This window comes from Melanotaenia boesemani, chromosome 22 (assembly GCF_017639745.1).
Source record: "Melanotaenia boesemani isolate fMelBoe1 chromosome 22, fMelBoe1.pri, whole genome shotgun sequence".
Lineage (NCBI taxonomy): Eukaryota > Metazoa > Chordata > Actinopteri > Atheriniformes > Melanotaeniidae > Melanotaenia > Melanotaenia boesemani.
The window spans coordinates 20,255,617-20,268,060 of record NC_055703.1 but is presented as its reverse complement, the minus strand read 5'-3'; the positions used below and the strand labels follow the sequence as shown (position 1 = coordinate 20,268,060).

General features: G+C 39.8%; 1 protein-coding gene across 7 annotated transcripts in view; it reads left to right on the top strand.

Moving 5' to 3' along the window:
- sipa1l1 (signal-induced proliferation-associated 1 like 1) overlaps nucleotides 1–12,444 on the top strand; it is an 85,446-nt gene that overhangs the window by 45,584 nt on the left and 27,418 nt on the right. For 5 of the 7 annotated variants that reach the window (XM_041975324.1, XM_041975325.1, XM_041975326.1 and 2 more), the window contains 8 exons: nucleotides 2,321–2,464; nucleotides 2,626–4,182; nucleotides 4,369–4,591; nucleotides 6,458–6,588; nucleotides 8,363–8,551; nucleotides 9,150–9,324; nucleotides 11,514–11,617; nucleotides 11,879–12,036. In XM_041975324.1, coding sequence (XP_041831258.1) covers nucleotides 2,755–4,182; nucleotides 4,369–4,591; nucleotides 6,458–6,588; nucleotides 8,363–8,551; nucleotides 9,150–9,324; nucleotides 11,514–11,617; nucleotides 11,879–12,036 — 2,408 coding nt within the window. In that variant the 5' untranslated portion in view covers nucleotides 2,321–2,464; nucleotides 2,626–2,754. Of the gene's footprint in view, nucleotides 1–2,320; nucleotides 2,465–2,625; nucleotides 4,183–4,368; nucleotides 4,592–5,076; nucleotides 5,174–6,457; nucleotides 6,589–8,362; nucleotides 8,552–9,149; nucleotides 9,325–11,513; nucleotides 11,618–11,878; nucleotides 12,037–12,444 lie in introns of those variants that run through there. The other 2 variants (XM_041975330.1, XM_041975331.1) reach the window with 2 other exon arrangements.

The window sequence follows — 12,444 nt, the reverse complement described above, 5'->3', positions numbered from 1 at the left end:
CAACAACACTCACTTTATCTTACCCTCCCCCTTTAAATGTGGACAGTTTCTAATAACCAACAACCTCTGCAGTAGTAAGCTGCACTGAGCAGTGATGCTACATATTTACCTCAAGAATCAACCTTATTTAGACACTGCTAAAGGTTACTGAATATCTGTCAGAGTAATTGGTCCTAAGTGGCTGGAGAAAGTCATGCAATGCCACACTCATTTGTTTCAATTCCCAGTCTCCCATCCTTACACACAGTATAATCCTCTTCCCACTCACTCTGTTCTAAAGCTCTTGCTCTGTTTTTTCCCTGTTTTTCTCATTTCCTCTGAATCCCCTTAGAAGAGTACTACCAAATCCTCAGAGACAAAAGAAAAGAAAGGCCACTCTGCAGGTAGTTATTTGAAATGCACCATTTGAGCATGAGTTCAGAGGCACCATTGGCTCATAAATAAATTGAAACGCCATTCTGCTACTTTTTTACTTGTAATCGTGAGGATTTTATAGGGGTTTGTCTGGGAAACGGTATATTGACACATTATACTGTAAAATCTGTCATGTTGAGAATTATATAGTATGTATATAAATATATATATATATATCGATATAAACTATATTCCCTTCTTCTATATATCTTCTGATTAGGCTCGATATATTTGAAAATCTCAATATATTGCTCAGCCCTACTCACAGATTCATTCAGGCTTAGCCTCGACACAAGGCAGTTATATTTGGTGGTAATATTTACAATTCAGACCATTGGACAGTACATCCAGTGAGGTATAACCTCAGAGTCCATTTTTATTTTAGAGAAATGGTTTTCTTACAACAGCATGCCATAATGGTTAACATTTGCATGGGAAGCACACCGTGGTTGTGTAAAACATACTAGCTGTTCTACATATTTTTGGTGTGTTTAGAATAATGGGTGTAGTTGTTATCACATGGAGAAAATGCCATCCTTACTGTCACGTATGCACACAGTCTGTACCGTCATCTGTCCCCTGTCTGCTCTGTGTGTTAGATTTTCCTGCTCATTTGGGTTTGCCACTGTGGGAAAAGATTTGTCAGATTCCTGTGAAAAGCAGGGTTTGTGTCCATTGAGAACCACTGGATGTACCTGTTTGTTAATGTGAGTGCAGGAGTACAGACCAGAGCAGGGATGGCAGTAAAAGGTCACTGTAGCAAGATCTGACTAAGTAAGGTTGTAGCAGATAAAAAGTTGGGACAGCACCAGCATGCTGATTCACACATTATGTTGACACACAAATGCAGTAAGATTGGTGGAAAGTAATATGAGAAATGAGCCATAGTTTTAAATGACAATTTCTGACTGTGTTTTCAAAAGTCTGTTTTTTTTTTTTAGTTTAATCCACAAACCAGGTGAAGATAATTCAAACTGCTCACAGGAAGTCTATAGAAAGGGAAAGAATCAATAGCTTTCTTCCCTTTTTCTCTTTTTCCGAGACTGATTGCAGAACACACTGTTGCAGAAACATGCACTTTACAAGACTGCTTATCTCCATGGTGACACAAAGTGCGATGTAGAAGAGAGGTGGTACAGCATAATGGACAAACCAGTAGGAAAGCACATAGTCTAGCAGCCCATAGCTGCAGCCCTTTTAGCAAAGATTAACATTGTACTGTTTTGACTTTCTAAACTACCCTTGCACTTGACATTTGAACTTTTTGCTGACTCACATTTGTGTTAATCTCAGACATTATTTTCTATGCCATCAGTTGTCAGGCACATTAAATTCTAGCACTATACACAGCTGGGTGGGGAATGTTTTCCATTATGATCACATCTTTTGGGGAAAAAAGAAACCACTGATGATTGTTGTAAAATTAAACTAAACCTCTGTCATTTTAATATTAAAGTAGATTAAAATTATGTAATATTTTCTATCCTTAGAACCATGTGGTCAGAAAATCATAGTTATACAGCCCACAATGCACAATTTGGGTTTTTTCACATGTATTTGAAGTAGACAACAATACTGGGGAAATCTTTTTAATCTTTTTAAAATTAGCAGGCTCACATGGAACTGTTAAATAAATGCTATCAAGAGTGTAATCTATGAGCCTGCTGTAATAATAGGATTTGTTCAGTATACTGCATCAACTGATAGTCTTTTTCTCTGTTATGAATATGAAATTGCAGCCTTCCTTGTTAGAATTTTGTCAGGTGCACAATACAATCCAGCTTTTTCTATTGCAGTTGTTTCAGCGTATGCAATTATGGTAAGATTTAATGCTGCAGAATGCGGGACTGGAATTGAGTGGATTTCTCTGATTCCTGCTCTGTGTTTTCTTTTTGTCTGTCTTCAGGTTCTCTGCTGTTCTCAGTCACTGGGTTCCAGTTTGGACGAAGTTCTCATCTAACATGATTCCAGCGCAGATGGCCTTTTAGAGACTTCAGCTGTGAAAGTTTACTCATTCAAATTTTTAATCAAGATTTAGTTTTCTTTTAAGGTATGACATGCCAGGTCTCTTACGCCTTGTAAATTGTGTTCTATCTTTAGTAGTATTCAGTAATTTATTTAAAAAAAAAAATAAAAAAAGATCATTATCTCTTTCTGATTAGTTGTTTTGTAGCTTCATTCATGTTTTCTTCTTCTTTGCTTTTTCTGCAGCACCAAATGTAATCCTCCCTCCTCACTTCATTAAGTGGGCATTATGTTGACCCAAATCTAAACCCATTCACACCCTATCTTTACCTTTCCCTTCCATCTCCCCTCCCCGCATCCTTCCCCATCTTTATCATGACCAGTTTGAAGCGCTCTCAGACGGAGCGTTCAGTTGGGGGATCTGTACCGGCCAGTGATGAGTTCTATACTCGCCGCCTTAGACTGCCCAATGGAGGAGCACCACCACCTCGCAGCGAGAGTGCACACATCTCCTCTTCCTCAACCACCGGCACCAACCCTGGTGTCCCAAAGATGGGGGTTCGGGCCCGCGTGGCTGATTGGCCCCCAAGAAAAGATGGTGGAGGAGGGGGTGTTTGGCATATCACTGTGGAAACCGACTCGCCCAGTTCCACTAACACCACCAGCTCTTCAGGATCAGGGAGTGGGGACAGAGAACGGCTTATGGGAGGAGGAGGCAGTGGAGGAGGAGGTGGAGGAATGGGCAGTAGTGGTAGTGGTGGCAGTGGAGGAGGAAGTGTGTCAGCTGTTCAAGCCCACAGCAATCTGTCAGCCAAGCTGGGTCACCTGATAAGCCCACAAGACTCATCCATGCTGCGCAACATCCACAACACACTGAAGAGCAAGATGCAAAGCAAAGGAAAGGACAATCGTTTCCTGTCACCAGACGGCTATCTGGGCTCACCTCGCAAAGGCATGAGACGTATCCGCCAGCGCAGTAACAGTGATATTACTATCAGTGAGCTAGATGGGGAGGGGAATGAAGGCTGGTCCTTCTCTGGGTGGACACCCATGCACCGTGAGTATGGCAGCACTTCATCTATAGATAAACATGGGGTGTCAGGAGAGAGCTTCTTTGACATGCTAAAGGGATATCAGTCTGCTGAGGCCCCCGATCAGCGAAGCCCAGCGCCAGAGAGACTAACAGAACTCCTTACTGTGGCCCCCATAAAGCAGGCCGCCCTGGACCTGCCAGATGGACCTTTAGGTCCAGCCCGAGGGAGTCCTGCCAGTCGGCTGAAGGAACGAGAGAAGCACTTGAAGAGAAGATCAAAATCAGAAACTGGTGGAGAGTCCATCTTCCGAAAGCTGCGCAGTGTGAAGGTTGAGGGTGACACGTCAAGGGCTGGCTCAGATGTTGAGGATGGGGGGAAAGGTGATGAAAGCGGACCACCTCCTAAACCCTGGGTATGCCAAAAAGGCTTTGCCCATTTCGATGTCCAGTCCATACTGTTCGACCTCAACGAGGCAATCCATAGCCGGCAATCTGGTGCCAAACGCAAGAACACCACTACTGGTGCCTCAGCTGCTGCTGCTGCCTCAGCCTCAGCCTCGTCTTCCCTTTCATCCAATCAGAGTGGAGTGTATGGGTCACCTTGTGGCTCACAAGAGGAGTTAAGCAAGGAAGGTTCAGGAGGTGGACACAGTGCCAACCCTGCATTGGACCCTGGTGATGACAAGAGCAATGATTTGGTTCTCAGCTGTCCTTGTTTCAGAAATGAAATTGGAGGAGAGGGTGAGAGGAACATCTCTCCAGCAAAACAGGTATTAGAAGAAATATATAAGCATTGAATTTAGTATTATCATTAACCGTCATCAGGATAATAGCAGAACATCTGCACTTTGAACTTAATATTACACAAAAATGTAGTAATCCATATAGATTTGTCAAAGAATAAATGTAATCTGGCGGATGGCTTGCTTCACATTTCCTTGTCATCTCTCTTCCAGCAGGGCAGCATAGGTAGTGGTGGGAGCTCTAGCAGTTCCTCTGGAAGTACAGAAGAAGGACCTTTGGATGCCACTCTCACTACTCATTTTACCAATGCTGGTGTGGCTGTGCTGGAAGCTCCTAAAGATGGGCCAAGTCAACATGCTGACAGGTCCAAGAGATATATCGTGGAACATGTTGACCTTGGTGCCTACTATTACCGAAAATACTTCTATCTCAGAGGTAAGTAAATTAGTTCATTTAGACTTTATAAGATTAGGTTTTCTTGACTTTTAATATGTTTTTTAATTATTTTTGCAGAGGAAATGTCATTTGCAGTCACATAATTTAAGTTGTTCAGTCTTGCAGAATGTTTAGTATTTACAGTGGGGCAAAAAAGTATTTAGTCAGCCACAAATTGTGCAAGTTCTCCCACTTAAAAAGATGAGAGAGGCTTGTAATTTTCATCATAGGTATACCTCAACTATGAGAGACAAAATGAGAAAAAAAAATTCAGAAAATCACATTGTCTGATTTTTAATGAATTATTGGTAAAGCCCTCTGTAAAATAAGTATTTCCTCAGCTACGAACAAGCAAGACTTCTGGCTCTCACAGAGCTGTAACTTCTTCTTTAAGAGTCCTCCACTAGTTACCTGTATTAATGGCACCTGTTTGAACTAGTTATCAGTATAAAAGACAACTGTCCACAACCTCAAGCAGTCAGACTCCAAACTCCACTATGGCCAAGACCAAAGAGCTGTCAAATGACACCAGAAACAAAATGGTAGACCTGCACCAGGCTGGGAAGACTGAATCTGCAATAGGTAAGCAGCTGGGTGTGAAGAAATCAACTGTGGGAGCAATTATTAGAAAATGGAAGATATGCAAGACCACTGATAATCTCCCTCGATCTGGGGCTCCACGCAAGCTCTCACCCCGTGGGGTCAAAATGATCACGAGAATGGTGAGCAAGGATCCCAGAACCACACTGGGGGACCTAGTGAATGACCTGCAGAGAGCTGGGACCAAAGTAAGAAAAGCTACCATCAGTAACACAATACACCGCCAGGGACTCAGATCCTGCAGTGCCAGACATGTCCCCCTGCTTAAGCCAGTACATGTCCAGGCCCTTCTGAAGTTTGCTAGAGAGTGTTTGTATGATCCAGAAGAGGATTGGGAGAATTTCATATGGTCAGATGAAACCAAACTAGAACTTTTCAGTAAAAACTCAACCTGTCGTGTTTGAAGGAGAAAGAATGCTGAGATGCATCCAAAGAACACCATACCTACTATGAAGCATGGGGGTGGAAACATCATGATTTGGGGCTGTTTTTCTGCAAAGGGACCAAGATGACTGATTTGTGTAAATGAATGAATGGGGCCATGTATCGTGTGATTTTGAGTGAAAACCTCCTTCCATCAGCAAGGGCCTTGAAGATGAAACGTGGGTCTTTCAGCATGACAATGATCCCAAACTCAATGCCCGGGCCCCCAAGGGAGTGGCTTCGTAAGAGGCATTTCAAGGTCCTGGAGTAGCCTAGCCAGTCTCCAGATCTCAACCCCATAGAAGATGTTTGGAGGGAGTTGAAAGTCTGTGTTGCCCAGCGACAGCCCTAAAACATCATAGCTCTAGAGGAGAGCTGCATGGAGGAATGGGCCAGGAATGGGCAACACTGTGTGAAAACCTTGTGAAGACTTGCGGAAAATATTTGACCTCTGTCATTGCCAACAAAGGGTATGTAACAAAGTATTGAGATTAACTTATGTTATTGACCCAGTACTTATTTTCCACCATAATTTGCAAATAAATTCCTTAAAAATCAGACAATGTGATTATCTGGGTTTTGTTTTTCCTCATTTTGTCTCTCATAGTTGAGGTTTACCTATGATGAAAATTACAAGCCTCTCTCATCTTTTTAAGTGGGAGAACTTGCACATGTGGTGGCTAAGTAACTACTTTTTTTGCCCCTCAAGCCGCACAAAAAACAGTGAAGTCAACAGAGTGCCATTATGTTTCCCTTGAACTTTTCTCAATCCTTTCTGTAGTTTTCTCTCTTTCTTGTTATTATGTAATGGTTGCCTCATATCCTCTTTCTCCTCCTTCCTAGAGCACTGGAACTATCTGGGAGTAGATGAGAACCTGGGCCCAGTGGCAGTGAGTTTGAGGAGGGAAAAGTTAGAGGAACACAAAGATCATGGTCAACAGTATAATTACAGGGTCATCCTCAGGACAAGTGAGGTAAGTGTGTAGATATTTTCTAGGATTTGTCTGTTACTGAGCATTCAGTTCATAAGGATTGTCTGCATCAGCAGCAGCTCTTTCTGTGAATGTTCATGTTCTTATATAAGTAAATATATAGTACACTCTGTACTGAGTGATGTTACCAATGATTTCAAATTGTGTAGGAGTTAACACACAGGATCTGTTCTCAGTCAGGGGGGCTAAAAGCTTTGGCTAAAGATGCCACCAACTCTGCTCCTTAACACCACTTCAAATAATTGCATGTTTGAACAAATGTGATTGATCTGAATTTTTATTATACTCTTCCAATAGTTTCTTTGCAATTCTCAAACTGTGGACTGCAGTAAGAAAATATTTTGTAAATCCTTCTAGCTTGTGTTGCCATCTCCTCATTCCCTGAGCTGAACGCCCACCTACCATCTTTGTCAGCCTTCGTCTGTAAAGGACTGAGCTGTGCCATTTCACAGCTAAAGGAGACTAAAAAAAGACCTAAGATATTTGAGTGTTGTATTAAAGCACAACACGGGTAGTAGCTTTTGCAATCTTTTAAGATGACGCACAGCGTACTGTGCTGTTTTTCTTATTTTTCTTTGCATCTCTTGCCTCCCCGTCTCTGCCCTAATTGCTGTTTTCAGGATAGAGAGCTGTGCAGGTAAAGTGTGTGCCTCTGTGTAGGAGTGAGTGGGATGCACTGATTTTGGAGATAAAAGTTCAATGTCCATCAAGCATCAAGGACCGCTGTCCTCTCTTGAGTGAAGAGCACTTTTCCTATTCACTAAAAACCGAGTGTGCTTACGCTGACACTGGACCAAGCAAACACAAAACAGACACTTCTAAGTGCCTTGGGACCACCATGGACAACCAGATTTGCTCATGATAGATACTCTGAGACTTTCAATAGTCTTCCTGATTTATTTATGAATGTTCTCTTTACTTATTTTATCCTGATGCCTTCATAGGAAAAACTACAGCAGCAAAACCTACATAAATTCTTATTTTCCTCCTTAGGAAGGCAGTTTCTTACTTTTACCTGTACCAGCATAAAATCTAGTAATATTCATTTTTTTAGATTAGATTTTTTTGTTGGAAAAAGGTTTTTTATTTTTATGAGTGATCCTTCGTTCATGATGCAGCAAGTTGATACAGAGGTTTAAGAGCTTTACCTGAGAGCCTCCCTGCAATTGTAGCAAATTGGGCAGGTAGTATTGCACTTTGTAGCTGTTGTTAAAGGATTTTAGATGAACAAAGTTGCCGCACAGAGCAGAAAAGAAGCCCTAATTGTTAAAGATCTTCAGATCCACACTAAGAATAACCAAAGCAACGTTCTTCTGACAGACTAAATCTGGTTAGATTCGGACGCTGTATTTGGTCATTGTAATTAAGCTAACATGTTAAAAAAAAACAAACAAAAAAAAGCATAGTTTGTCTATACAGTGTTTTCTGAATTGAATTAACATGTTTTGTAAAATGAGTAGTTGCACTCTGAATGATTAACAATCTGCCCCATATAAACTCAATAAAGACTCGTCAAACTATGCAGGTCACAAAACATATAATGATTAACTCTGGGTGATGGTGGGGTTAAATAATGGATGTGAATGTTTAACTGTTGTTTAGTATTATGTAATTTTGAGTTGCTCAAGTCATTTCCCAAATTTTACTGTAAATGACTGTTTGATTTTTTTATTTTTTTATTTTAAACTTTAACAAAGAAACTTTTTTCATGATTCTTATAGTCGTGGTTTTCTTGTTCTCTTCTTTCTGCCTCCAGCTGAATACCCTGCGGGGTTCCATCCTAGAAGATGCAGTGCCATCCACGTCCAAGCATGGTCTTGGTCGAGGCCTGCCCTTAAAAGAAATACTGGAATACCTTGTTCCTGAGCTTAATGTCCACTGCTTACGCCTGGCGCTCAACACACCTAAAGTCACTGATCAGCTGATGAAGCTGGACGAGCAGGGGGTATGGAGACATGGTTAATTTCAAAGTTGGTCATTTGGATTTATATGATTAACTCCCTTAATTAGTCACATTTGTTTACTGCTCTTTGTTTAGTGAGATTTCATGTCACTGTAAAAATTTATCCAAATATGATCCCTCCAGTATATATTTGACTGAAGTATTTCTCCAGCCATTAAGTGTTTTGTAGAGTGTGGTGAGCTAACAGTTTTATGAATCACCTAATGTGTGGGGGATTTTTCCATAAAGGGGGATGTCTCTCTGCAGGCCTGAATAATTTATTATTCATTCATTTTAGCTTTATTTATCTTTTTATACAAAGAAACCGTATTTATCCATAGTCTCACAGACACATTCAATCCCCTGAAAAAAAGAAAAATACTAAACAAGCTCTTTGATGCTCCTGCTCCCTGATGCAGTAATAAAAAGATGAAACCTCTGAAAATGTCAGCATAATTTCTTAGTTAAATGGCACCACGATCACTAAAGAACGACTCAAGGTTATTCTTAAAATGCCAACACAAGTTTTGCTGAAAATGTCAAAACTGTTACTTTAACATAACTTATTAGTCATGTTTAAAATAGTTTGTTTTTCCTACAGCTGAGCTTCCAGCGGAAGGTGGGGGTTATGTACTGCATGGCAGGCCAGAGCAGTGAGGAGGAGATGTACAACAATGAAGCAGCTGGTCCTGCGCTGGAAGAGTTCCTCCATCTGCTGGGCGAGAGGGTTAGACTCAAAGGCTTCACCAAGTACAGAGCTCAGCTGGATACAAAGAGTATGCATATGTGCATAAATTACGGTATTTTATTATTAACACGTTATCTATAGATCGCCTCTTTAAAAACAAGGAATAGGGACCCAAAATGCAGGACTGAGACAAATACAGGTAGGTTTACAACTTGGATGATTTAGTGACAATAAAAGTGCTTTGTTCCAGAAATGAAACAAGGCAACACGTGACTGATGAACTGACTGCACTGGCTAAACTGGCAAGACTGACTGATAGACTGCATGACTAATTGAGACAAAACAACTAACATGGCAACAGATAAACATGACAAAACAATAATATAGGGAAGAATAAAAGAAACTGGGCAGATGATACACGGAGGAACTAACAACAAATAGGAAGCAGGTGTAACAATTCGCAACCAGAAAATGAGTAGCAGGAAGTAAACTAACCTGAATTAACAAGGAAATAAACTACAAGATAAAACGGGAAACAAAAAACACAGAAGACTCGAGACGTAAAACAGACCACAACAGAGATCCTGCAAAAACTAAACCAAAAACCCATAGATCTAGAATGTAGTGTATCATATTGTATCGTATTGTATCGTATCGTATTGTATCGTATCATATTGTATCATATTGTATCATATTGTATCGTATTGTATCGTATCGTATTGTATTGTATTGTATTGTATCGTATTGTATCGTATTGTATCGTATTGTATCGTATAGCGTGGTATAATAGGGAGGAACTTGGCAAAAGCTCACATTTTCACTGAGACTGTCTAGTCTGGTGCAGCAGGGAAAATTTGACAGATGCTTTCAATGATTATGAGAATATCTAATAGATTTTGGGTTTCAGGAAGTTGCTGCTTTTTAAAAAGGTGTATATACATCATGTGCAATGCCTTCACCCTTTAATGTTGACACAAAAAAAATGTGAGACAAAAATGTTTCTTTGCATTTTTTCTTCTCCTTTGGACTATAATAATAAGTCAATTTTTTTTAACAAAGGGTTGAGTTAATAGTTAATAACGTAATAAAAATTAATAATAATGGCAACACTAGTGAAATGGATGTAATTTGAGGCACTAATGGGAAAACACACATTGTTGACATTAGATATCATAAAATCAAGTGAAAGAGATAGCTCACAACTTTATTTCCACAAATTCTTGATAAGATTCATTATAATTACTGAAACTTTTGCTCTATCAGATTGTAGAGAATGTAGTTTAATCGTTACCATGTTAAGTCCTAATCATTATAGGAGAGTTGCTGCTTTCTCTGGGTTATCAGAAATAAATTCACTGTTGCATGTATAGTTACTGTCAAGGCAGAAGTCAGAGGTAAAGAAATTGGTCAGTTTCTTCTTGTTTTGGGGTTAGCTTAGTTAATTAAAGTTACATGTCAGGCTTTTTGGATTCACATAACTTCTCTCTTAGCAAATCTCAGTCTTCATGTGACAGATTGCATGAATAGAGCGCATACACTGTTTGAAACAACTCCTGTCAGCACCACTTTAAACTTTATTCTTCATCCACCTTAATACTCCTTGCTCTCTGACTTCCTTATAATGACTCGGGAAATCTCCTCAAAGGTTTCCAACATGTGACACATGGCCTTTGGTGTTAAATTATTCTGTTGCAAAGCCCATATTTATCCTGCGTTTCTCCTTTCTGCCTTGCTTTGCCTTCATCTCATAATATTTGCATTTCTTACAAAAGAAAATTGAGACCTGTCTTATTTTGTTTTTACCTCTGTTTAAATTTTCTAAGCCTGTTTGATGGGCTAGTCTTTTAAATAATTTTTATATTTAATCAAACCATGACTCAAGGTGCTCAGCAAACTCTAAATATTTCACTCAATTTTGTAATGCAACCTTCAGTAAAACAAAGCCTTGCAAATCGTTCCCCATAGACAAAGTGTAATTACATAAGGTAATCTAGCTAAGCATGACTTTTTAAACACCTGGTGACTGTTTTACTACCTGATTATAGCATGTCGATAGACTGTTGAGGTGATTAGGTGGCTCTTAAGTGCCAGAGCCAAACACTTGGCCTTTTTCTGCAGAAGAACATAGGAGGGGAATAAAAATCTTTATTTTGGATACATTGATATGCTCCAGACAGAATTATGATGCGGTATTGTGTTTTTTGTTTTGTTAATTTTTTGTTCCATATTTTCCATACTTGAACATGTGAAACTTAAAAGTGCTTGTGTCCTCTTCAGCTGATTCAACGGGGACCCACTCCTTGTACACAACTTACAAGGATTATGAGATCATGTTCCACGTGTCCACCATGTTGCCATACACACCCAACAATAAGCAGCAGGTATGTTAAATCATGTTGTTAGGAGTTGAAGGACTTGTTTTTTTCAAGAGAGAAGAGCAAATGGCAACTTTTAATAACAAATATGGCCACTGGACTCAGAGTCATGAAGATATATGTTAGTTACTTTAGTTAGTTATTTTAGTTTTAGTCCATAATTCTGCATAATGACACTTTACAGCATGAAATAATTAGCAATTTTCTGGGTAATTTATATTTAATTAATTTAACTGTAACTCTCCTTCTGGTTTTGACTTCTTCCAGCTACTGCGGAAACGTCATATTGGGAATGATATCGTCACGATTGTGTTCCAGGAACCAGGAGCACTCCCCTTCACCCCCAAAAACATTCGCTCACACTTCCAGCATGTTTTTGTGATTGTGCAGGCACATAACCCTTGTTCTGAAAACAGCTCCTACAGGTAAGAATCAGCAGCACCACACAGAGTATACTACAAATATACAGTATGTAGGGCTGGATTTTATTTAATATTGGGTGTCCAGTTGTTTTTGTCACACTTGAATAGCAGACATGTGCAGGAGATTGTGTGGACACTTTGGTCTTTTTTTTTTTTAAAGTTATTGTTTACACATGCAACTCAAAGCAGGGGAATTTAATGCTAGAGTCATGCTATCAAACTTTGGAAATATGGCCCTTTTAGAAAAGGTTTACATTTATATTAACACATACATGTTGGAGCAAACTCACATAAATGCTCTTGAGGATTGTGCTGCATTCACATAATACCTTATTCTGTAAGGTAGGGGAGACATAAGGGTGGGAAGTCTCTGCAAGTTGATGTAGTTTACATTTGGGTTCTTACATGCCA